Below are 27,721 nucleotides of genomic sequence, written 5' to 3'. Positions count from 1 at the left end.
AAATGTATATTGCCATTTGATCTAGTTTACTTTGCTATGGAAAGACTTACTCTTACTCTGTTGAATGACAGTGTAAGGCCCTGTGATCCTTATATGTGCCTTGAATGTTTTTTGCATTCTGTGAATGTCTAGCACAAATATATCAACCTCCATGGTTATACTTTGTAAAATCTGCCCCCCCTTCTTTCCATGTGTAATAACTGATAACGGACCTTTGGCCCTTTCATGAAGTGTCGGTATGTGACTCTGCTTCTTACTTACCAGCTATTTATCAAATACTTTGATCCTTGATCAATCTAACTTTTGCCCTGCTGACTTTCCGGGTGGGTTTTTTTTTTTTTTTTTTTATTTTGCGGTACGCGGGCCTCTCACTGTTGTGGCCTCTCCCGTTGCGGAGCACAGGCTCCGGATGCGCAGGCTCAGCGGCCATGGCTCACGGGCCCAGCCGCTCCGTGGCATGTGGGATCTTCCTGGACTGGGGCACGAACCCGTGTCCCCTGCATCGTCAGGGGGACTCTCAACCACTGCGCCACCAGGGAAGCCCTTCAGGGTGGTTTTAAGAATCATATTAAGAGTATGTAATTAAAAGGACTTTGAAGGCTAAGAATTAAGGAATTTTCAGATTGCAAGGCTAAAGGAAACAGAGAAAGCATGGGATGTTGAGATGGGTTTAAAGGAGGCTTCTTTTTTTTTTTTTTAACATCTTCATTGGAGTATAATTGCTTTACAGTAAAGGAGGAATTTTTAAAAGGAACCAATCTACCAGATAGGTTTTTAAAATTATATCTTGGTGAAAGAGTTAGTTGAGAGCTCATTTACTGTTCTCCAGGTGATTCCTTGGTTCATTCATTTAAAAAATGCTTACTGTTGGGTACTGTGCTGGAAATAACAATATGTAAAAGAAGTGATACTTGGTTTTAAGAATCCCTTTGTCTCATAGAGGAGTGAACACATTTTATTTTTTAAGTTTTTGGCCACACCCCACGGCATGTGGTATCTTAGCTCCCCAACCAGGGATTGAACCCACACCTCCTGCATTGGAAGGCAGAGTCTCAACCGCTGGACTGCTGGGGAAGTCCCAGAGGAGTGAACACATTTTAACAATAGTTTCACAGTTGAAGGCAAGATCACCTCTTTGGTGGGCCTTGGAGTGGGCAGGCATTGGTCAGGGAAGGCTTAAAGAGACCAGGAGAATTGGGCTTTGAAGTGTGGATGACTTGGAATTGGCCCAGCAGATGATGGGGTGTAGGGTGTTTCACAAAGTTGGCTATTTAAGTTTAAAATCTAGCTCTGATACTTATGGTATAGTCTTAGGCCACTGTGCATCAGTTTTATCTGTAAAATGGGTATAATAATTGCACTGACTTCATAGGATTGTTGTGAGAATTAAATTAATATGTGGGAAATATTTAAACTGTGCCTGGCATATACTAAACAATTGAAGGTTACCTTATATATATATATATATATATATATATATAAAAAATAAGCACTCCTTAAGGTTAACTTATTTATTTATTTATTTATTTATGGCTGCGTTGGGTCTTCGTTGCTGGGCGTAAGCTTTCTCTAGTTGCGGTGAGCAGGGGCTACTCTTTGTTGCGGTGCACAGGCTTCTCACTGCAGTGGCTTCTCTTGTTGTGGCTCTCGGGCTCTAGAGTGTGGGCTTCAGTAGTTGTGGCGCGTGGGCTTAGTTGCTCCGTGGCATGTGGGATCTTCCTGGACCAGGGCTCGAACCCATGTCCCCTGCATTGGCAGGCGGATTCTTAACCACTGCACCACCAGGGAAGTCCCCTGAAGGTTTAACTTTCAATATCGTTATTCTAAAGATCTAGGGGGTGGAATTGGCAGGTTGTGGTCTTTGATTGTGTTAGGGGGAAAGGATGCATCTAGGGTAGTGGTTCTCAGCGTTGGATCTGGGCAATTAAAACATGCCCTGGGCCCCACCTAGACTGATTTAATCAGTAGTGCTGGCAGTGTGGCTCCAGGTGATTCTAATGTTCAGTCAGGCTGAGAACCACAGGTCTAGGACCATTTCCACGTTTCTGGCTTGGGTGATTGGATTGCTGATGGTGCCATTTACTAGGATAAAAAGCAAATTGAAAAAAAAAAAGATGTTGCTTTTAACATAGCACTTGGTCTTTCTAAGAATCCTGTTAGCATTTGCATGCTTTAACTTTCTGTAACTAAGGAATACTTTTATTTTTATTTAACATTTATTTATTTATTTGGCTGCTGTCAGGTCTTAGTTGTGGCATGTGGGATCTTTCATTGCGGCATGCGGGCTCTTCCTTGTGGCGTGTGGGCTTGTCTCTAATTGTGGCACGTGGGCTGTAGAGCAGGGCAAGCCCCGCGACATGTGGGGTCTTAGTGCCCTGACCAGGGATCGAACCCGTGTCCCTTGCATTGGAAGGTGGATTCTTAACCACTGGACCACCAGGGAAGTCCTTAAGGAATACTTTTAAATATTTGTTTCTGGATTGCTTATCATAAATGACCCCAGACTTGTGTGACTTTCATGTTCTTGTATCTGCATTTTACACTTTGAGGTTTTTTTTAGATATTACCTGCTGCTGTTCCTTCTCTTTGGACTTACTATGTTTCAAAATACCCTATAATTTTTATATTTTTAGGTTTGTTTGACTCTCTTTTAAAATTTCTTGTTATTGCTTCCTCCCCTTCATCCTGTCTGGCTCCCCTACCCCTGCTACCACCACTACTAGAATATAAGCTCCACCAGAACAGGGATCTTGATATTTTTGTTCACTTACGAATGCTAAATTCCTGGTACATAGTATATAATACATACTTCTTGAGTGAATGAATGAATGAATTACTATCAGGCTGGTTTTGTTTTCTTCTAGGTTCTTGGCTCTGCTCCAGAGTAAGTGAGATATTGTAGAGCAGAGTTTCAGAGGAATCTGTGAGAACTGTTTCTTCCTGTATTTAATTGATAAACATGAAGCTTAATTTTTGGTTGCTGAAGGTTGTAAGAATACAATTGAGCAAATGCTTCTTAATACATTTTAACAATGAAAACTTTTTTTTAATGTTTTGGTAGGAACCACCAAAGCCACCTGTAAATAATTTTAAAGTGGGAATGAAACTTGAAGCTATAGACAGAAAGAACCCTTATCTGATCTGCCCTGCAACTATTGGAAATGTTAAAGGAGATGAAGTTTATATCACATTCGATGGCTGGAGTGGAGCTTTTGATTATTGGTGCAAGTATGATTGTCGAGATATTTTCCCAGTTGGGTGGTGTCGCCTGACAGGAGATGTATTACAACCACCAGGAACTTATGGTAAGATAATAACTAACTAATACATGTTCTTTTATTTTCTTGAAGTTAGATCTATCTGCTCTTGGCATTGAGAGTAGGATTTCATGTCCAACTGAGGAGCATCAGGCAGAACAGCAAGGGTACTGTCCAGGTTAGAGAACTGGAGGTAAAAGTTTACAATTAGAATTTTTGAGGGCCAACACAACATCGTGGTCTGAATTGACAGTCCACACTGGGGAATATGGACAAAGCTACAAGTCACACTTAGACTATTGAAGCCTTGCTGCTAGAAACATTTTGGGGTGCTCAGGTACCTTTATAGTTGATATTCTATTTAAAATTACACATGGCATTCCATTGTTTGTATCTTGAAGATAGTTTTTTAAAGGTTGGGCATAACAAGTGTTATATACATGTTTTACATGATTTTGGTTGTTTTTTCAAGTTAAATTGATACTTTGATAGTGTTAAGTAAAATGTACATGTCCGTAAAAATTTTTGACTGTGGAAGCCACCATAGATCAGTATGTTATTTCCGTCATGTGTTTATCAGTTGTAATGCTGCGCCTCCTAAGTTGAATATAGTGTCATCTAGTCTAGATATTTTCTTTCAAAGAAAAGTCATCAAAATATTGAAGCTTCTTGCTTGACTCTTCCAAGGACGTAGACATGCCTAACCTGGTCTTCTGTGATGGAATAACTGCTGAGATTTAAGTGGAGTCTAAGCACAGAACGCAATCATTTGGCCTAAGTTAAATGTAAACTTATAAGTGGAATCAAATGTAAACATACTTAAAATTTACCCCACTAAATTTATTTATTTATACCAGAAAAAAAAGATGGGTGTAGCAAATGAGTAGGTAGTGTGGTGGAGGAGGGCAGTGGCTAGGTATGAGCACATAGCCATATTATTCTTGTAACTGCTATTAGAATATTCTGTAATTTGGAACTTTAACACATCCCATTATACTACAATACTACATACCATGATGATCTTTTTGTTAGGTACCTCTTTGGTTCCCTGCTGCCATAATTTTAGGAAAGAGATGTTAATGGTTGATTTTTGTAAAATTTAGTGTGATACAGATTTATGTGCATATGATACTAAAATAAGACATGGGAATCCCCTCCCGGTCCAGTGATTAGGACTCCATGTTTCCACAGCAGGGGGTACGGGTTCAATCCCTGGTCAGGGAACTAAGATCCCACAAGCCCTGTGGTGTGGCCAATAAATAAATAAAGTAAGGCATAGTCTCTGCCCTCAAGAAGTTTACCTTCTAGTGGGAGAGGGATGAATGGAGGGATAGACTTTAAAAAAAAAATACAGTACAGAATTAGCAGTGTAAAACTAGAGATGTATGCTAGATATGAAGGTGCCCAAAAGACCTCCGGTCTGTTTAGGCTGGCGGAAGGGTGGTCGGGTAAAGGAAAGCTTCACAAAAAGACACATGATGTGAGTGTTAAGAGAGGGGAAGGAGTTTGCCAGGCAGAATGGAGATAAAGGTAGGGTGGACACATCACAAAGGTGTGAAATTGCACAGTGTGTTCTGAAAACTGGTGAGTTCAATTTGGGACATGGTAACTTTGGAATGTGTAGCCCAGAATGATATTGTCCTTGAGTATCTGGTCTCCCTATATTTTTCCTTAATAACGCAGTTTGGCTGCCTGACATAAAGACTAGATTTCCAGCCTTTTTAGCAGTTAGTTACAGCTGTGAGACTTAAGTCCTTGTCAGTGGGATAAAAGCACAGGTAGTGTGTTACAGAGAAGTGAATGTACCATTCTCTCTTCCTTCTTCTTGCTTCTGTCCTGCTGCTAGGAATGTGGTTGTTTTGGATGGAGCTCTATCTTGGATTATGAAATGGGGACCACATTCTAGGCATTTCGAAGTGGAAAGCAGAAAGGAGCCAGAGTCCCTGAGAACTTTGTGGAGCAGAATTTTTATACTGGCCTATTCCAGACTATTATTTGAGAGAGAAAAATTTCTGTGTTATATAAACCACTGTTTTAGGCTTTTCTGTTACTGTTAGCTGAATTTAATCTTAACTGATTCAGGGTAATTTAGGACATCTAGGTAGACATGTCCATTGGATGGATGTACATGCAGGTATGAAGCCTAAAAGAGTTAGGTCTTGGTTGACAAAGCAGGTTTGAGAATCATCACGTTCATTCAAATAAATACGTTTTGTGTCAGGTGGGATTATAGGTGCTGGCGGGGGAGTTGGTGTGGAGGTGGGCAGCTTACACATCCTGTTGATAGCAGTGGGTGTGATTTTATTTATGGATGTGTAACAGGTGGAGGTGGATCAACCACAGAACCTTGTGCGTCAACATTTAAAACAATAATTCTCACACTAGAATCACCTGGGAGAGCTTGTTAAAAGGCTGATATCCTGATGCTCACATCTAGGGGTTCTGAATCAGTAGGTCCGGAGTGGGACTCAGGTGTTTCCACTGTACATGGTTTGAACTTTGAGAAACACAAGAATAAGAGATGGGTAGGGCTTCCCTGGTGGCGCAGTAGTTGAGAGTCCGCCTGCTGATGCAGGGGACACTGGTTCGTGCCCCGGTCCGGGAAGATCCCATATGCCGCGGATGCGGCTGGGCCCGTGAGCCATGGCCGCTGGGCCTGCGCGTCTGGAGCCTGTGCTCTGCAGCGGGAGAGGCCACAACAGTGAGAGGCCCGCATACCGCAAAAAAAAAAAAAAAAAAAGATGGGTAGATGATAGAATTCAATTTAGGACAGTGAGAAAAAGTATATAAACGTAGGAAAAGCACTAGGTTGATTCCCCCAACAACAGGAGAGGAAAGATTTTAAGCAAATAAGTATTCAGCACTATCAAATGCAGCATAAAACTCAAGAGAGAGAGCTCATTAGTGGTCTTAAGTAAAAGCATGGTTGCTAGACTTCTTTGAAAAACCAGATTTAGAAAGTTGAGGAGTAAATAGGAGATGCAAAGTGTTTTTAAAAAAGTGATTTCAGGGCTTCCCTGGTGGCGCAGTGGTTGAGAGTTCCGCCTGCTGATGCAGGGGACACGGGTTCGTGCCCCGGTCCGGGAAGATCCCACGTGCCGTGGAGCGGCTTGGCCCATGAGCCATGGCCGCTGAGCCTGCGCGTCCGGAGCCTGTGCTCCGCAACGGGAGAGGCCACAACAGTGAGAGGCCTGCGTACCGCAAAAAAAAAAAAAAAAAAAGTGACTTCAATACTTTCTGAAATATGCCTCCTCTGTCCTTTACCCCACTAGACAGTTCACCAGTTAATGTGAAATTTAGAACCTTTACCTCAATTTATAATCCTTTACCCTCTACCATTTATAGTTGTCTTAAATATTTCCTCTATATTCATTGAGAGTGGCATTATATAGTGTGATAATTTTGGCTTCAATCATAAAACATAATTTAGAAAACTCAAGAAGAGAAGGAAAATCTATTGTATTTATGCACAGTTTTGTCCTTTCAGTTGTTCGTTCTTCTTTCCTGGTTTTCAAAGATTTCTCCTTTTATCATTTTTTTTTTTCTGTTTAGAGAACTTCTTTTAGTCATTCTTTTAGGGTATGTTGGCTGGCAACAAATTTTTAGTTTTCCTTCATCTAAGAATGTCTTTATTTCCCCTTCATTCTTGAAAGGTGGTTGCTGGATATAGAATTCCAGGTTGGCAGTTGTTTTCTTTCAGCACTTTAAAAATGTTGTGCAACTTCCTTCTGGCTTCCATGGTTTCTGATGAGAAGTTTGCTTTTATTCGAATTGTTTTTCCCCTATAGGTTCCATTATGATTATGGGTCTGTTTTTCCTTGTAGTTCTTCTAGTATTTACATTATGCTCTATCTGTTTTCTGGCTCCATTATCAGGTGTGTACAAATTTGAATTCTCTCATAACTTTCTGGTCCATTGAACCTTCTGTAGTAATCCTCTTTATGTTTTTTTAGCTTAAAGTCTGCTTTTATCTTGTATTAATGTAGCTATACCAGCTTTTTGTTGTTGTTGTTATACCAGCTTTTATTTGGTTGGTGTTCTTATTCTTTCTCTTTCTCTTTCTAATGTTCAGCCTTTATCTATCCTAATCTAAAGAGATGCGTTTCTTGCAAATAGTCGGATTTTTATTTTTTTGCCAGTCAGCCAGTCTGACTGGAGCTTTTAATCTATTTCTATTTATTGTAATCACAGATATATCGGGTTTTCAGTATGCTATCTTATTTTGTGCTTTTTATTTGTCTTGCCTTTTCTTTGTTTTGTTTTCCTTTCTTATCCTTTTTTGGATTATTTTTTCTTATTCCATTTGTTCTCCTCTTGTTGGGAAGTTATACACTGTATTTTCCGTTCTTTTAATGCTCTAGGAATTTTAGCATGCTTTCTTCAAGGAAGTCTGAAATTAATATCTTTCTTCTGCACTAAGACAATAAAAGGAACTTAGAATACTCTACCTATTTACTCCCTTCAAATTCATGTTATTACTGTTGTATATTTTAATTATATATTTTTGTAATCTTATAAACTATTACTATTATTGTTTAAGTAATCAATATTTGTTGATATTCACCAACATATTCAACATGTTCTTTGCTCTTTATTCCTTCTTAGTAGGAATCCTCCTTAATCCCTTTCATCTGGGATTAATTTTCTGCTGCCTGAGGTAGATCCTTGAGAATTTCCTTTAGTGAATGTCTGCTAGTGGCATGCTTTCTCAGTTTATGTTCATTTGAATATGTCATTATTTCACCTCCTTCCTTGAAAGACATTTTTTCTGGGTGTAGAATTCTAAGTTGACAGCTGTTTTCTTTCAGCACATTGAAGGTATCATTATTTTGCCTTTTGATTTTCATTGCTGTTGACAGTTCAGCTGTCATTCTATTTTTCCTCTGACTGTAATGTCATTTTTTTTCCTCTAGCTACTTTAATATTTTCATGTCATCTTTGATGTTTTTTATTTTCACTCTGATAATTCTAGGTGTGGGTTTTGTTGAATCTTGGCAAAACCACAAAGATACAAATGATAAGTTGTTTACTTTCATTTTGAAAGTTTTTAAATGTTGGATATTATAATTTAACTGTTTTATCATTATTAAGGATTTCAAATGCCACAAGTAATTTGACATTGTGAAGCATTTTTTATGACTACTTTTTTTTTCATATTGTTTTTGTACTTTAAAAAAATTGAAGTACAGTTGATATACAATACTGTGTTAGTTTTGGATGTACAGCAAAGTGATTCAGTTATATATATATATTTTTTCAGATTGTTTTCCATTATAGGTTATTAAAAGATATTGAATATAGTTCCATGTGCTATACAATAAATCTTTGTTGCTTGTTTTATATATAATAGTTTGTATCTCTTAATCCTATACTCCTAATTTATCCCTCCCCCCTTTTCCCCTTTAGTAACCATGAGTTTTCTGTGTCTGTGAGTCTGTATTCTGTTTTGTATATAGATGCATTTGTATTATTTTTTAGATTCCACATATAAGGGATAGCATACAATTTTTGTCTTTCTCTGTCTGACTTACTTAGTATGATAATCTCTAGGTCCATCCATGTTGCTGCAAATGGCAGTATTTCATTCTTTTTAATGGCTGAGTAATATTATATATATATATATATATATATGTATATATATATATGCCACATCTTCTTAAGCCAGTTGTCTGTTGGTGGGCACTTGGATTGTTTCTATGTCTTGGCTATTGTAAATAGTGCTGCCATTGGGGTGCATGTATCTTTTCGAATTAAGAGTTTTCATCTTTTCCGGATATATGCCCAGGAGTGGGATTGCTGGATCATATGGTAGCTCTATTTTTAGTTTTTAAAGGAACCTCCATACTATTTTCTATAGTGGCTGCACTAATCTACATTCCCACCAACAGTGTAGGAGGGTTCTCTTTTCTCCACACCCTCTTCAGCATTTATTATTTGTAGACTTTCAAAAATAGATTTTAAAATTAATTAAGTTTTGGCTATGTTGGGTCTTCGTTGCTGCTCACGGGCTTTCTCTAGTTGCGGCACGTGGGGGCTACTCTTCATTGCGGTGCATGGGTTTCTCTTGTTGCATAGCACGGGCTCTAGAGCACGTGGGCTTCAGTAGTTGTGGCAAGTGGGCTCAGTAGTTGTGGCTCATGGGCTCTAGAGCACAGGCTCAGTAGTTGTGGCGCAGGGGTTTACTTGCTCCACAGCATGTGGCAGCCTCCTGGACGTGGGAGACCAGTGATCGAACCCGTGTTCCCTCCATTGGCAGGCGGATTCTTAACCAGTTGCACCACTAGGGAAGTCCCTATAGATTTTTTGATGATAGCCATTCTGACTGGTGTGAGACAATACCTCATTGTGGTTTTGATTTTCATTTCATTAATAATCAGCAGTGTTCAACATCTTTTCGTATGCCTGTTGACCATCTGTATGTCTTCTTTGGAGAAATGTCTATTTAAGTCTTCCACCCATTTTTTGATTGGATTGTTTGTTTTTTTGATGTTCAGTGCATGAGTTCTTTGTTTGTTTTGGATCTTAACCCCTTGTCGGTGGCATCATTTGCAAATATTTTCTCCCATTTTGTAGGTTGTCTTTTTGTTTTGTTGATGGTTACATTTGCTGTGCAAAAGCTTTTAAGTTTGATTAGGTCCCATTTGTTTATTTTTCTGTTATTTCTTTTGCTTTGGGAGACTGATCTGAGAAAATATTGCTACAATTAATGTCAGAGAATGTTTGCCCATCTTCTGTTGTAGGAGTTTTGTGGTGTCATGTCTTATATTTAGGTCTTTAAACCATTTTGAGTTTATTTTTGTATATGGTTTGAGGGAGTGTTCTAATTTCATTGATTTACATGTAGATGTCCAGCTTTCCCAGCACCACTTGTTGAAGAGACTTTTCTCCATTGTATGTTCTTGCCTCCTTTGTCATAGATTAATTGACCGTAGGTGTGTAGGTTTATTTCTGGGCTCTCTATTTTGTTCCATTGGTGTGTGTCTGTTTTTGTGCCCTGCCATTGCTGTTTTGGTTACCTTAGCTTTGTAGTATCATTTATGACTACTTTTTGAATACAAATAAATCAACCCATGACAAGGTAGAATTTGGAAACAGTAGAGTAGAAACAAAGATGTGCCCACTGGTGCCACATTCTGATTTGTAAAGATTCACAGAAGTCCCCAGAAGAACCTTAGGATTCTGGGAAAAGTATGGTTAAAGATTGTTAGTTGATACTTAACGTTGCATATATGATTCATTTTGATTTTTTTCAAGCATTGCTTATTAATTGCAGAGAGATTAATAGGGTTAGTACTGTACTTGCTTACGCTAGGTGAAATACTCTTTTTGAGTAGAGAAAACATTTACTTTAGCCAATATATCATTCATTAAATGGCAGCTATAATATATAAGTATCATTTCTTAGATATAATGTGATATATTCTTGAAAGCCAAATATTTTAAAATTATTTTTTATTAGTTTTAACTCATTTTACTCTAATAGGAAAAGTAATGTTCAAAGGAAAAAGTTGAGAAAAGCGTGCAGAGATAACCATGGCAAACAGTTTTATCTATATTTGGGTTCATAGTGCCTTTTTTTCTTTTTGTTTCACACATGCACCTTAAGAACACGCACACAGCCAAATCAGTAGAAAAATGTTAAGTTATGGTGTATTTATTCTTTAAAATCATATAGAACAGTTTAGAAGAATGAAAGTGTTCCTGTTTACTAAGAAAGAAAACTCTCCAAGATGTATTAATTGAAAAAAACAACCCCCCCATACATACAATATAATACCATTAAGTTAAGAGAAAACAAGTAGTTATGTATTTCTATATTTAACTGTAGATATATGTATATAAATACACAGAAAAGATCTGAAAGGCTATACAGTATATCAAATCTGTGTCATAGTGATAATTTCTGAAAAGGGGTATAGGGTGGTAAAGGAAGTGGTAATGGGGACTTTTGCTTTTATCTGTGGCCTTTTTTTTTAAACAAGAATGTATTGGTATGTTACATTTGTATCTTTAATTAACAGTTTCAGTTTGAAGACAGATTATCCTTCATATTCCACTTTCTTGCCTACTTTTTCATGCTGTCTTGTGACTGTATTCCTATGTGAAATATATCCTTACAAATTCAGTTTTGTTTTTTACTCCATCATATGGCTATACCATAATTTATTTAACCAAACATCTATTTTGTTTGGCATTTAGAATGTTTCAACATTTATGTTATTAAACTAGATGATATGAAGGATATATCTTTGCATACCTTTCTAATTATCTACATAGAATAAGTTTGCTGTGTCAGAGGCTACGTTTCTAAGGCTGACAAATTGTCATTCAGAAAGCTATACTCACTTCCACTCCCCCTCAGTGGTGGGTGAAAATGTTTTTTTCCTTCTCTGGTCAACTTTGGGCATTATCTTCTTATTTTTGCTAATTTAAAAAATGTTATTTTAAAAATTTTCATTTCTTAGATTACTAGTGAGGTTGAATCTTTTTCTTTCCATGTATTTTGGCCATTAATATTCCTTTATCATTTTCCTAATTGTCTTCTCCCATTTTTTTCTTAGAGTGTTTCTTTCATTGTTGATTTGTTTGAGTGCTTCATTTATTGCACATATCAACCCTTTGTCATAAAAGTAAAAACCTTTTCTTGGTCATTTGCTTTTTAATGTTATTTATGGCCTTTTAAGAAAATGTACAGAAATATTAAATTTTTTGACTTGAATATTAAATAATTCAAGGGCCTTAGAGTTAAATAATTTCAAAAGGCACAAATAATATTAAATCAATTGAATTTTATGAATTTAAAAAATCTATTTTTTTCATTTGTTTTGAGTATTTCTTGAACACATTGGAAATGTTCATTTTTTGACCTTTGTTTAATTGCTTTTCCAATTTTTTTTTTTTTAGACTGCAGCACATAAAACCTTTTCAAATAATTAATGACTAAAGACAATTCACTAGCATAGTTTCTTAAAGAAATGTAGTGAGGCTTCCATGAGTGCTACTTTATTTGACTTTACACTAAAAACCTTATTTAAGCTTTACTGGTTTTCCTTTCAAGAATAGTAATAAGGTTTAATTTACTTTAAAACTTTTTCTAACAGTTTTTCTGCTGGTGTTAACACTTCTATAATCAGAAACAGCTAAGTTCTTATCAGGCCTATCATTGGTATAAAAATCCACTGAGAAACATACCTTCAATAGAAAATAAAGCAAGCTGAGTGGCTTTTTTTCCTCGTTTATTTAGATTTTCCTTTCTTGGCTCTTGTTAATGACTCTACAGTCTTTCAAAGCTCTTTACTTCTGGTTGGTGCTGTCACAGCTCATCAGATTTATTCTAGAGACCTGCACAGGGTGTCTGGTGAGAAAGAGGAAAGAACTATGTATGCTGCTGTGTCCTTGGCAACTTAAGGCTGAGTCAAGTAAACTAAAACAAAGTTCATTGTAGATTTTTTCTTGCAAAATTTATTTGATCTTGCTGTTCTCTGTTTCGATTTTTCCCCCTCCCTTTGTATCTCATACTTAGTTCTCTCTAAATAAATGATAGAAATTTAGGAATGCCCAGTAAACTATTGGTTAACTATTGGTTTCTTCTCATATTGCCCTTCCTTTGTCTCTGGCATATACAGTCATAGGGATTTATAGCCAGTCATTTCATTAAAGTCCACATGTTTAATACATGAAGGACAAGACTTGGAATCCAGCAACTTAGCATCAGAACTGGGACACCTGTTATTTTAAAGGCTATGTATGATTTTTTAAAAAAACTTTTCTTTTCCCTGTCTTTATTTGGGAAAGTTTGTAAACAAATAGGTTACTATTTTGTTTTATAAACACAATAAATGTAGGTTTTTAGTCTTCTGAGAAATTGGGGAAATTCAGAAGCAGAGGATTCTTTTAAAAATTTGACCCAGTGTTAATTTTTTTCTAATATTGTGGGATATTCAAAGGTTTTTGTTTTGTTTTATAAATATAGCTATATTATAAACCATTCTACCTGGCTTTAAAGGTACTTAAATACTTTTAAAGTTAACTATATAAATTAAACTTTAAATTTATATAATTTCTGAAACATTAATGAATTAGTTTTATTTAACGTAGTTTCAGATTTATGCATCATTGATTACAAATTAATGACCCATACTAGTGTGAAGTGTCGTCTTGTAGTCTAATTTAAGCATTTGTGACCATACAAACCAAGAAAGAGGGCAGCAAGCTTCCAGATGCTTAGAGTATAAAGTTGCAGGATCCCAAGGGTATAGAGGAATTCCTCTGGTCCAAAGGGAAATGCAGAGGAGGGGAAAACCTAGAATCAGAAAGGTGTAGCCAAGCATTCCTGTCTAGTGGCACCATATCCTGGCAGTGATCATTTTAACTCTTCTCTTGATAAAAATCCTTCAATTTATTTGGGTCCCCCACCACCTGCCTCTCATGGAAACAGCTTTAATTTCCAGGTGGAACTCAATGGTGACATGACATTTCCTTCACAACTTTGTAAAACATTTCTGATTATGAATAATTGATAGAACTGGCATATTAGATTTTCTTTGTTGGTAATTCAGACATAAATTGTATGAATAGGAACTTTCTTCTTAAGCTTAAAGTGAAAAATAGGTTTTAAATATAATTATCCTGGGCACTGTTAGCTGCTTCTTTGAATGGTGGTTTATTTTATATCGTGTCTGCGCGCACAAGTGTATGGTTTAGCTTTTAATTAAAATTTTAAGGGAGTGGGTTTTAAAATCTAAACTTTTGATCTTTAAAAAAAATGTAATTAGTCATTTTATATTGTAGTCTTATTTTCTCCTATGTAACATTTTCCTTTGGAACTATTTAAAAGTTAGTCTTTTTAAAGTTTTATTGAAGTATAGTTGATTTATAATGTGTTAATTTCTGCTATACAGCAAAGTGGCTCAGTTATACATATATATATTCTTTTTCAGAGTTAGTCTTTTGAGAAATATTTCAAAGTTTCCATGTGCAAACAAGAAATAGCTCTGCTCCCCACCGCCATCTCATTCTCATTTTTTTAAAAAACAAAACCAGAAATTATGGTTGCTTTTGCTCTTTGTTTGGGTAACCAGAGGAGTATGTGGTTTCTATAACTTGTGCTTCACCTCTTTAAATTTTAAAATTAAGATTTTATAGTTTTTCGGACATACCTTTACCAAATTTTTCCCTCTTTTTATATGACTGTGTGTGTTCAGTAAACACCACATAAAGCAGCACTTTTCCTCTCTCTCTGTTATAGTGGGTCAAAAGTAGCAGAGGTACATAAAATTAAGGCTGTAAAAAGTTCAAGGTGTATCAGTCCCATCCGAAAGGTTCTGAATAAAAATTCGAGTATTTGTTTAGATATTTGCCCTTAATGTAGCTCAAAATAAAATACAGACTAATAATGCTTAGTATATTTAGTACTTTTCCTGTTTGGTATAAAAGAAATAGGTAGAAATGCTATCAACCCAAATTATTCACTAAAAAGCCAAGAAATTTTCAACAGCTGATATTTTCTTTTTCATACGTACAGCTTGGAACAAATGTTTTGCTTGTGCAAATGAGACAGCTATTATGATGCAAAGAAGTATCTTGAAGAAAAAAACAAATGTCCTTTTTCTGTTTTCAGCTAAATACTGCAGTAATTGCAAGCAGAGCCTGAAGCTTCTTTCTTGTTTCGGTTCTGTGATATATTTTAACAAGTTCTCTTGAGACTATTAAAGTGTCTTGGTTTTTAGGACATGTGGTCCAGCGGGAATAACTTTGTCTACATACGCAGTGAGTTGGCAGTTAGATTTTTGCATGTCTTCTCATTTGTTTCCAGATTCTCTGACCCAGGGTAACCTTTGGTTCTTTTCTGAAGGCAGGAGTGAAGGAAGTTTGAGCAGGTGACTGATGATCACTGTCTATACAGCCCACAGACAATATGCGAATTACTTTAGCAGCCCTCTTAATCTCCCCCCCCCCAGCAACCAACAAATGCAAATAGTTTCATCCCATTTGCTAGAAATTCAGGCTTGCTCCGGCAACATGGGCTTTGTTGTTAACTCACTTTCTTCAGAAAGGCAGTTTTATTCCTGGTAGAGGAGAAAGGCTATCAAATGGAACCTAAATCACCCTTGTGGTAAATACAGCAACAGTTTGGTTCTCTGGAATATTTCTAAAGGTAGGAATTACCCCAAAAGTTTCTTTCTATTGCAGTTGAAGTTTGGTTAAAGAAATTCATTGTCTGCTTTGTTAGCTTTTGTATATTAAATATCCCAGTCATTTCTGTTATCTAAAAAAAAAAATCCTCTATTTTGTTCTAAATATTACGTGCTGAAATTGTTGGCACTATTATTTGATGAGTCACTTCTAAAAACTGTTTTACAGTACAAGGGAAAAGTCAGATTTTGGTTATTTCCACCATAAAAATGAATTAAAATAAGAAAGGAACAACCCTATTGTAAGTCAAACTTGATCACTTAAATCTCCAGTTTATAATCAAACGTTGCCAAGTGTTTTTCTATAGCTTTGAGGAATACAACATGATTTTTCACTGGTATTACGTGAGACTTATTAAAAGGACTTTTATGATATAGAAATGTGGATAACATATTTTACTAATTATTGTGTCAATACATTTAATGTGTTTTGTGGAAATTATAGTGGTGACTGCTATATTTTTTTTTAGCATAATGGAAGTCACTCTATAGAAGTCATTCCATAAGAAAAAAGACGTTATGGTTTAAAAATTGAGTGACTTTTAAAAGCTCAGTCTTGATAAACCATAATGGAATAGAATATGAAAAAGAATACATATATATATAACTGAATCACTTTGCTGTATACCTGAAACTAACACAACATCGTAAATCAACTATACTTCAATAAAATAAAGAAAAAAGAAAAGCTAGTCTTGTTAGGTGAATTGTGAATTGACCTGAAACAACTGAAGTTGCTTCTTTTTGTGTGAACTTTCCTCTCAAAATATTAAAGATTTTGGAAACTGTCATCTTCTTTAGTAATGTCATTTTAACCAAAATCTTGGTTTCTCATGAACTGAGCCAGATATGAGTAGTAATTGTGAAATAAAATGATCTTCACGGGAAGCACCCCCAGTGAAGCTGACAGGAGTGGTTTACAAAGCATCTATGATCCGAAAGTAGAAAACAAGTATATTTTTAAAACAACACTCTTAAAGCCCTTCTAAATTCTAATTGTAATTTGTAGCTTGTTCTTGCATTTTTATGATTTCCTTTCTAGACTAAATACATATGAGAAATAATTATATAACAGGGTAGAAAAATAATGTAAATTCTACTAAATTAGATTTTCTTTCTTTTTTTTCTTCCCCCCACCCCCCGTACGCGGGCCTCTCACTGTTGTGGCCTCTCCTGTTGCGGAGCACAGGCTCCGGACGCGCAGGCTCAGCGGCCATGGCTCACGGGCCCAGCCGCTCCACGGCATGTGGGATCTTCCCGGACCGGGGCACGAACCTGTGTCCCCTGCATCGGCAGGTGGACTCTCAACCGCTGCGCCACCAGGGAAGCCCCAATTTTCTTGTTTTAATTTTGTATGTATGCCAAGGGTAAAAGGCCTTGTCACTTAGGTATGGAGATAAATAACTGGACTTTTGTAATTTGTTTAAGTTAGAGAGCTATCCTTTCAATTTTGTTTGGAAAAATTTTCCCAGTAACATTTTTACAAGTTTTAAATCACCTTAAGATAGAATATTCTATGCAGGTTAACGTATGTTTTATAAGGTATATGTATGAAGAATTTCTTCTTTCTTCTTTAATCTGTTTACCTTAGATCTCCAAGCCCTGTTTTGAAACGGGGGAAGGAGTGACTCAAAGCTGCAGATCCTTTCAGTATATTTGGTTTTGGTTTACTTGTCCAGACATAATTTTTGAAGGCTACTGGAAGAGACATAGCAGCACTTTCCAAATGGAGACGCTCTATCAGACCCCAAAAGCAAGTTCTTTTAAATGAGATCTTTATTTTTCCGAGTGAATGATTTATTTCTTTTTATGTGAAAGTTACCTTCTATTATATGTTTAAGGTGTTTTTAATACTGTAAAACTGTGGTTCTTGGTGATGAGAGAAATCTACATGGTTCATGAAGGAGAATCAGGAGGGGCAGTGGAGGAGCTAAGGGTTTGTTCACACTACTGGACTCTCACCACGCCAACCAAACCACCTCTGCTTGGTCAATGAGCAGGGAACTGGGCAGAGCCCTCAGGTCAGAATAGATAACTGGCTGCAAGGCCCAACAAGGGTTAAATTCGAAAAGACAGGTCCTGTCTCCATAAAAACCAGGATAACTACCACTAAAAATTAGAGATCTTGTTTTCCTTTGTAACTTTTTTTCCCTTGTAGTGTTGAGTGGTAAAACAAATAAACCTTTTAAAGTGAACAAGGGGTGAGGGTCAAAAAAGGACTTCTGTGTTTGTTTTGGGCAAGTAAGAGATAGAGTAAAAAAGTGGTATGGTAGAGAAGTCTTTAAGTAATGATAAAAGGAAGAATGGTAAGCAGAGACCTGTGGGAGGCAGGATTGAGGTGTGGGAAGGTATCTGACCAGGACAGAGAGTGCCCCTGCTACTATGAATGGTAGGCCCCATATGTCTCTGATGGTCAACTGCTTGGGCAGTAGAGATGCTTTTATGACTATGTTCTGCTGAGTAAGCTTCTCTGAAAGATTTCTGCCTTGCTAATGAGGGGATCTGCTCTTTAATTCTGAAACTGCTGGAGACTGAGCTGTAGATTCTAAAGGTCTCTATAGGTATGCAGTGAACCTGTGTAGGTTTTTCTAATGTTATTTTTAGTGGATACATATATGCTAGTCTAAAAGTTGTATGGCTTTTTATCAAAACAGAATATTATAATGCTTATGTTGAATAATTGTTTTCTCTAGAGACATCTAAATATTTAGAGTGACTGGTTATATTCTTATTCAAAAAGTGGCTAGGTTGTTTATCTTTGTTGGGGCATTTTATATTTTTAATGAAAAAATTGGTATTTATTGTAGAACATTTAGAAAACAAAGATAAGTGATGAGTAAAATCTAAAAATTGTTTATATTCCTGCCATCTGGATATAATCACTGATAATATTTTTGGTGTATAAACATTAGGAAACTTTAATTAAAAAATCAGTAATGTTCATTTCCAAGAGTCATTGAGACCGACTGAGGACAGCATATGTTGTATTCTGTTCCATGTATACAGAATTGTATTGGTTTGGTCCCATCTACTTAAGTAGTCTTACTCTGTTATTCTAGTAATTAATAGATAAATATAAAATGTGTTATGATTGTAAATATTTGAATTAGAGAAAATCCACAAGAAAATTTAAAGAGTAAAGAAAGACTATCAGAAGATGCTCCAATATTTGATGCAGTTTTTTTCCTTAAGGGTTTATATTCAGCCAAGAGAATTGAAAAAACTGAAGCACCTAAAACACTGGATTATTAAGGGCATGTTGATAGTTTGTTTTCAGTATTACTTTAAATATTTTTCTTTGTTGTTTACATGTAAGCTTCCTCAGATTTGAACCTGAAAAAATGTTTAAGCCAACCACTTAATTCTGCATTTTGTTCATTAAGTTTATAGAAAATATTTTAATTAAAAGACCGTGTCTTTTCATTTTTTCCCTCACTAATTAAAAATAGTACCCGGTTTAAGCAGAGAGCGTGGGCTTTGGGGTGAGATAGACCTGAATTTGAATCCCATTTCTACCACTTCTAGACTAGATGTGTGATACTGGATTGGATGTTACTTACCTCGCTGAGCCTCTATTTCTTTATATGTAAAATCGAGAGAATAATACTTGCTTTACAAAATTGTAAACACAAATTTTAATAATATATGTGAAGTCTCTGGCTCATTTGAAGTATACAAATTTCTCTTCCCTTTTCTCCCCCAGTGTGTTTTTTTAAATGAGGTGAAATTCACATAATATAAAATTAACCATTTAAAAATGCACAAATTCAGAAACACTTATTAGTACATTCACAGTGTTGTGCAACTACCACCTTTGTCTAGTTCCAGAACATTTTCATCACCCTAGAAGGAAACCCCATACCCATCAAGCAGTTGCTCCCCACTCCCTCTTCCCCCTTGCCCCTGGTTATCACCAATCTCTATTCTGTTCCTATGGATTTACCTGTTCCAGATATTTCATGTAAATAGGATCATGTAGTATGTGATTTTGTGTCTGGCTTCTTTCATTTAGCATAATGTCTTCAAAGTTCATCCATGTCATAGCATGTATCGGTTATTCCTTTTCATGGTTGAATAGTATTCCATTGTATGTATATACCACACATTTGTTTACCCATTTATCTATTGATGGACATTTGGGCTGTTTCCACCTTTTGGCTACTTTTAATAGTGCTGCTATGAACATGCCCATACATGTACTTGTTTGAGTCCTTGTTTAACTTTTTCTTGGACCACCAGACTGTTTTCCACAGAGCTGCACAACTTTACATTCCCACCAGCAGTGTATGAGGGTTTCAATTTCTCCATATCCTTGCCAACACTTGTTATTTTCCTTTTTTTAAAATTATAGCCATCTTAGTGGGTGTGAAGTGGTACCTCACTGTGGTTTTGATTTGCAGTCCTTCCTTCATTTTTGAATGGAATGTATTCTAGAAGTTGATTTTTAAGTTGGTTGATTAGTATTTGAAGCGTATTTTTCCAAGAAATCTGTAATGTTGTGATCAAGCTGTGGTCATCTATTTAATGCATAAACTACCTGAATTGTCTCTATAATAATATAAGATCAGAGACAAAACTTGAATATTAAACATTTATTCATTTAACAAGCATTTATTGGATGCCCATTATGTGGCAGATGTTGGAGATATAACCAGATGTTGGAGATATAACAGTGGAACCCTAGACCAGATGTTGGAGATATAACAATGGAACTTACATGGTTCCTTCCCCTAAAGGAGCTCACAGTGTGTCTAGACAGATAGATGTGTAAGTAAAGATAAGATGCTGTAAGATCTGTGCCAGTAGAGATAAATGCCGTATGTGTGGTATATGACCATTAAGATCCTACAGTTTGCCTCGGAGCTTAGTGCTAGAGTTTTACAGAGCTGGTAATTGAGCAGAATTTCAAATAATGCATGGTAGTTTAGCTAGTGACAAGGGAGGGAAGACTTTTCTTGGGTCAGCCTCTGCAAAGGCAGTAAAGGTCAGAATGTTTGGGGATCTGAAGCAGATGATTATGGCTGAATCTATAATGATAGATGGGGAAGAGATGAGATGAGGCTGTGAAGATATCTAGAGGGCCTTGGATACCAGGCCAAGGAGTTCAGATTTTAGCATATGGGTAATGTGGCATCACTGAAGATGTTTAAGTGGAAAAGTGACATACAATTTGTATTTTAGAAAGGTCATGCTGATGTACTATAGAGTATGTATTGGAAAGGGCAGCTGGGAATGCCAATTAAGAAGCTAGTATTGTAGCTTATGTGAGAAGTCATGAGGTCTTGGACCAAGTCATTGACAGGCATAAAGAAGAACACAACTAGGAAGTACTTAAAGGAGGTAGGCTTGGTTAGACATGTGAAGGGAGGAAGAGTACAAAGATGACTTCAAGATTTCTGACTTCTGGTAATTTGGTGAAAAAAAGGTAATGGCATTCATCAAGATAGAGCATATAGGATAAGCGTGATGATTCTCCTTTTGGACATGTTGAGTTTGAGATGCCTATTTAGATTATCTGTTAGCTATTGAAAACACAGCTCTGGAACTTGAGACAGGCCTGTTGGGGATGTGGTGGGGGGAGGTAGGCACGTGAATGCTTGAATGAGCAAGAGAACAATTTGGGAATCATTATTATGTGTAGGCAGTAGCTGAAATCAAGGGTGTGAACCAAAGTGCTCAAAACTGAGATGAGGGTGGGGAGAAGATAGCTAATCCTGGGGGACACCATAGGAAAAGTGACAGAGGTACAAGGAGAACAAGGAGGGAGTGGCCATGTGAAATCCAAGAAAGAATTTTAAAAAGAAGTGTTTAGTGCTTGCTGGAAGTCAAATAAGATCAGGAAGAAGCATCATTGTCAGTGGCTGTTAGGAGGTTATGGGTGATGTAAGCACACAGATTCCCTAAAAAGAGGTGCCTGAAGTGTGCTTGCAGAGGGTTGAAAAATGAGAAAATGACAATAATAGTGACCATGAGCTAGTCTTTCAGGAAGTTTGGTTATAAAAGAAGTGAAGGTATTAGCTGTAGATAATGTAGATAAATAGGAGTTCCTTCTTTGGAGGAAACTTCTTTCTTCCATTTGTTAGGCATTGACAGCAGTGTTTCCCTATTATCCAACCCATTGATGGAAGAAGGCAAGGAGCACCCTTAGAATCTGGGAAGGGAGAGTGAGAATAGAGACAAGGATGGTGATGGTGTTGATAATAACAGCTAACATTTATTGAGTGTATACCATGTGCCACGTACAGATTTCAGTTAATTTGCCCAAGCTGTTATTTCTCATAGATATTATGTGGTAAAGCTGGATTTGAATGTAATTAATCTGGAGCCAGTGTCTCTGCACTAGATAGTAAGAAGCAGGGGAGAGAATAGGTGTAAAGAGTGGCTCGTACCAGAGTTCCATGTCCATCTGATCTCTACCCTGCTTCTTCCGAGAAAATTCATAGTCCTCAGCTAGTTCCTGCCTTCCAAAACGCCCGCTGTGATAAGTGTCAGGAACATGCTTCCTTGTTTCCTTTTCCACTAGTAACTACCCCTTGTGGTTTCCTTCAAGAGTTTTTCTTAGCTTATTTGAGGTTTTCTAAAAGGATTTTTTATTGCAAAAAATAAGGAAATAAGTGCATTTAAAAGACTGTCAGTATGCTTATGAAAAGGTGAAGTCACTCTTATGTGACAATAATAGTCCTTCAAAAAAAACTATTCAAAAAGCTAGTTTCCGAGGTAAAGCAAACTCTGTCCGTTATGAACGTTTGATTCCTAAAGCAAGATTTCTGGGATAGGATTGTGGCTTCTCTGGTACAGGTGTGGGGAGAGGAGAGAAGAAATAGGGTAGTGTCTGAAGATACCAGTCCAGGAGGCCAGTGCTATGGTGTGGGATGGCAGCAGGAATGAAGGAACGAAGTTCATAGGGTTTACACTTGATTCTACCTCCCCTTGGCTTTTATTGCTGCCCGTGACCCATCAGTTTGTGGCAACATGGGCTCTATGGAACAGGGAGCAAAGTTCCAGGTAGGGGCATTGGGTACCTTGACTGAGTTTCTATGAATGCCAGGCCTCCAGGTTGGATAGTTTAGGTGTAACCATCTCTATTGATATCTCCATGTTTTTCATAATTGAGGCTTGTGTTGCTTCTTTGGTTTTATAGTTACCAGTATGAAAGATCCTTAGAATAATGACAGTTTCATTGTACATGCATTTTTAAAATAAGGAAGATGACTTGCAAAGAATTCCTCAGTCTGAAAAAGTTTCCAAAGTCAAATGTTTACAGTGACAGATTTTTTACTCAATTTTGTTTTTTCCAAACCGTATTTTACTTTTCTATTTTTGGCTATCATATTTTGATTTTGTCTATTTCTAGCCTCAAATTCAAGGCATCTGTTTTTACAGTAGTTTCTGCCCTTGTTGTCATATGGTTATATATATAGCATTCAATCTGTTTGAGGAGAAGGAAATCATAAATCTGTCTTCTTAAGGAGATAGGAATTATATATATATACACACACACACACAAATATACATATAAAATATGAACTGTATGACTGGGACCATATTTATTTCTTCTGGATTTCCTAAATTGCCTAGATTGGTAAAAAGAACACACTAGGTATTAAGTAAATGGTGGATGGAAAAATCTGGAGAACAGTAAGCAGCCATACCTCTATCATGTCTTTTTAGATCAAAAGCAAGATACATATAAATTTATATCTCTAATCCATTTTAGTTCCTCTTCAAGTCAGCCATGTGTAAGCCAAACCAGCACATGTATAACAGTAACTGGAAATAGGGGTTGCTGTTCATTTCTAAGTGTATTTCCTTTTCTATGGTAATTGTATGTGCTACTCTCTTTTCATAGCTCAGAGAATGCAAGCAGTATCTTTCAATAATAAAGCATCTTCATGTGTCAACAGAAACATACATTTAATGAGTACTGTTTGGCAATAAATACTAAATAAGGTTAAATCTCCAGGCATGAAACGTTTTACCAGCATGTTTTTGTCTGTACTTGTTAATGTTTTCTCCTTATAAGTATGCCTCCACATCTGATTTTAAAAAAACTCAAGACTTCCTCTGTCAGAGAGCACCTAGCAACTAGTGAATTATCATAGGAGTTCACAGGGTTGTCTTTTGGACCTTCTTCTTCTTTTTTAAAACACATGCACTTTGACTCAGGGGAGTGAATTTAATAGGCTTTTTTGTTAGAGGACAGAAAGCAAGGTGGCATATTAGAAAAAGCATGCACTTAGGAGATAAAAGTCTCTTAGCCAAATGGGTGATCTTGGCAAAGTTACCTAATCGCACAGAGCCTAAGTTTCCTCAGGTATAAAGTGGGGAATAATACCTACCTCATAGGACATTTGGGAGGATTACATGCAATAACAGATATTGAAGCACTTAGCATGTAACGGGTAGCCAGTACATGTTGGCGTCTACCTCCTTTCTTTCTTCAGTTCCCCCTGTTCCAGGCTTCCAGGGCTACTCTTGACTTTATTTCCTGCCTTCTGATTGTTTCCCAAGATTTATTCATTTCTTTTGCATTTTCATAATTGAGTAACTTCATATCTCTTGGACATTTTTCTTACCCAAACATTGTCTGTTCTACCTGAAGATAAACTGAGGAACCAGGTATCTTTTGTGTTAGGTGTTCACATAAAACTTTTATTAAAGATGATTAGCACATCCTTCTGTATATTTTACATACTTTTTTCAAAGAGGTTTTTACTCACTTTGTAACCACTATGAACACATGGTTGTAGTGCTATATATAATTTTCACCTTATCTTTTAAACAAATCTATTTTCTTTTTCAATAGTTTAATTAATACTGAATAGAGTTTTAGCATGGTGTGTGTATGTTATATGATTGCTCTTTGGAGGAGAGATAGAAATACATGTATAATATATATAGTTTAATTTTGCTGTTCAGTGTATTGAATGATTACTCATTCCTCTTTAAAGTAGTTTAAAAAGTATTTTGTTCTAGATGCTGGGGATATGGCAGTGGATCAAATTGAGTCTTTGCCGTTGAAAAGCTTGCTTTCTAAAGTGAAAAATTTTTAATTTTTTATAATGCATTTTTCTTACTTTGGTCATACATATATATATACCATGCATCAAGGAGTTTTATTGTAATAGAATATTATATTTGGGGGGAATATTTGAAGCTATGGCTCAAATATTTTGTGTCCCAAGATTTATTAATATCAAATGTCAAATTTTTTAGATCAAATAGTGATTTCATTACATTTGCCATGTTCCACAAAGTAATATTTTATTACAATTCTTTATATAAAATATACTTGTTTTGGAGGTCTAACATTGGCTTGCAGGTTGAAAATATTTTTCATTCATTTAGTAAACATTTTTTGAGGACCTCCTATACGCCTAGGTTCTGTCTTAAACTAACTTAGTACAGGAATTTAAACTCAGGTCCAGAGCGCAATCTATTTCCTTTTCTTCATGCCATATATTAAAAGGTGGGGACAAGAGAATGAGGATTTATTTGGATTTAGTTACTGGGAAGGGGACATTACCTTGGAAAGAATTCTTTTTGAATGGTTGGGGGAAGAAAAGCTTATTATAGGAGACTAAGGAAGCCCAGAATAATAAGGAAACTGAAGTATGAAGTATAGGCGATTCTTCTTTGTATCTTGGTAGTGAGTAGAAGGAAGATTCATGCAAGGGCTTGAAAGTACCAAAAACTAGGGAAGGAGACTTCAAAATAAGGGATATATGAGGGTTGTAAGAGAGAGCAAGGAGTTGGGGATCAAGTGATTAAATACCATGAAGAGAGGAGATAATTGAAACTGTAATGTTCCAGAGGAACCAGAGAAGATAGTTATTAGGACAAAAGTGAAAGGGGATTTGGCTTAGAAGAGTAGGGAGAAAACTTCATTTGATATAACAGGAAGAGATGAGAATGAATGAAAATAAAAGTATTTTAAGATGGAGGAATGGGATGGTTATGATCACTCCCAAAAGATAGCCTTTAATCTTCTCATAAAGTACAGTAGGGTCATTTGCTGACTGGAATGGGGTGAGAGGGAGAGGGGAGCTTAAAAAGGGGAAAATGTTCTGCCATTGAAACATACTTGGAAATCAGTGAGTTGCAGCAGTGACACCCCAGTTGAGGTTAGCATGGATGTTACAGTGATCTACAGTATCCCAATGTTCTGTAGCAGGAGTTGGCAAACTACAACCTGAGGGCCACATTTAGCCCATGTAGCCTGTGAGCTAGGAATAGTTTTTATATTCATAAAGGGTTTAAAAAAAGAGAAAGACAAAGAAGATTGTATGACAGAGACCATATGTGACCTTCAAAGCCTAAAATATTTACTCTCTGGCCCCTTAAGGAGAGAACTGACCCTTGCTCAGGACCAGAGAGAGCAAATGATAGTGTGACTCAGTGGTTGGAGCTGACATGTTGGACATGATCGAAGATCAGGGGGTGATAACGTAAGGGATACTAGTTATGAGGGTTTTGGTGGAGGTGGACAGTTGGGTGCAGGTTGATAAGGGGGTAAAGTAAAGCCAGAAGGAAGCTAACAGATTGGATGAAAATGGAGAGGGCTTGTGGCTAGATCTCACAATGAGAATGAAAAGCATGATCAGTTGGTATAAAGCAAAGATGACAGGTAAGGAAGTTGGAGGTGGAGAAGGGAAGCACAGTTGGTTATCTTGGAGGTAGAAGAGCTTCACAAATTGTCTATTGATGAGATCGGGATGATGGAGCATCAGAAGTATGATATTTAAATTCCTGAAGATGATAACAGGGAGACTCTGTAAGAAGAAATAATGTGAATTAGGTTACTAGAGTTATTTGAAGAAAGTGGAAGTGGGTATGGAGTATGAGGTAGATGATGGTAAAGAGTTAAACAAAGGCTGGTGTATGTAGGTAAATTACTATAAATAAGGGGAGGGGGAAAGTGATGGTGGCAGTTAAGTGGTCTTCCATTTGCCCTGGCAGCTGTTCCATTCTCTTGACTAGGTAATTGATAGAGGTAGATAAAAAGGCTGCAGGGAAGATGTGGGAGGTCATAGGAGGTCACATTTACACATAGTCTTTGAGGATGGGAGAAGCAAGGTGGTAGATTCATTTCAAGTTGTAAAATGAAGCCCTCAAAATAAAAGTAGTTGATTTTTTTTTTGCACAGATGTACAAATGTGTTACTTATACAGCTCTTCCTGTAAAGACTTTTTGACGTTAGTACTATTTACTATAAAGTAAAGTTCATTTTTTTGTACTAATGAAATTATTAAGGGATTAATACTAAAAATCTCTCTCTTTACTTAACTATGAATATATACAAGAGTAACCTGGCAGGTAATCTTCATTTGGAATATTAAAACTGTCTTGATTGGGCTACAAATAACTAATAGATACAAATCACTTGGGCATGATAGTGGTCCTTCCATGACAATGTTAATGTAGAGTCTATATTATAGCTTATGAAGCTTTACTATTAAACATACATATAGGAACATAATGTATTTTAGCCACTAAAAAAAAAAAAAAAAAAAAAAAAATCTAGTTAGGGGGATTCCCCTGGCGTTTAAAAGATGAAGCAGGAGCCGTTGGTAGCTGCTTTGTTATGTTTTTCTATATTGGTGGCCAAAATGATTCCTGTATTTATGGCATAATTTTCTGAAGGAAAAACTCTTTTCTGTGCCAAGGACTAAAAATATGAGAAGCAGACAAAAGGTAAATTGACAGAAATTTTCACTGTACTAATTAAGTGGGAAGTTACTGGTTCTTATTATAAAAGCCTCTTTATTTTTTCTGGAGAATCAGACTATATCCTGATAATCTGAAATCTTAAATACCAAAAACGTCATTTTAAATGGTACCTTTATTTTAAGTGGTTTTCAATGAATGACCTTTGGAATATTTTTAAAGATTGAGTTAAATTTCTTTTGAATCATAAGAAGAAAATACCTTAATTATGTCATTTATTTTAATTGTATTTTTGTGTTGTGTGTTTTTTCCCTCAGTTCCTGTTACAAAGAATATAGCAAAAACACAGCCTTCTCCTTCCAAAGCAACCCAGCGTTCAATGCAGTCTCTACAGAAAACTGCTGTAATATTACCAACACAGCAGATCAGGAAATCAGGTCGTACTAAACCACCTGCACATACTTCAGTCCCCAAGAAGGGGAGTTCTGTTAAAAATATCACACCAAGGAAAAAAGGCCCAAACTCAGGAAGAAAGGTTAGTTGTATCTCCTACTAATTTGCATTACAGGTCTCTGTAGTGCCTTATTATTAAACACACAGTTT

At 36.5% G+C, this 27,721-nt stretch overlaps 1 protein-coding gene across 5 annotated transcripts in view; it reads left to right on the top strand.

Moving 5' to 3' along the window:
• The window catches only part of SCML2 (Scm polycomb group protein like 2), an 85,825-nt gene that overhangs the window by 38,547 nt on the left and 19,557 nt on the right, over positions 1 to 27,721 (top strand). For all 5 annotated transcript variants that reach the window (XM_027099692.1, XM_027099688.1, XM_027099690.1 and 2 more), the window contains 2 exons: positions 3,062 to 3,305; positions 27,436 to 27,653. In XM_027099692.1, coding sequence (XP_026955493.1) covers positions 3,062 to 3,305; positions 27,436 to 27,653 — 462 coding nt within the window. The remainder of the gene's footprint in view (positions 1 to 3,061; positions 3,306 to 27,435; positions 27,654 to 27,721) is intronic.

The sequence above is a fragment of the Aethalodelphis obliquidens genome, unplaced genomic scaffold, assembly GCF_003676395.1.
Source record: "Aethalodelphis obliquidens isolate GAN/ISIS:26980383/991018 unplaced genomic scaffold, ASM367639v1 scaffold137, whole genome shotgun sequence".
Lineage (NCBI taxonomy): Eukaryota > Metazoa > Chordata > Mammalia > Artiodactyla > Delphinidae > Aethalodelphis > Aethalodelphis obliquidens.
Note: the sequence above shows the minus strand (reverse complement) of the source record. Positions and strands in the feature narration are given on the sequence as shown.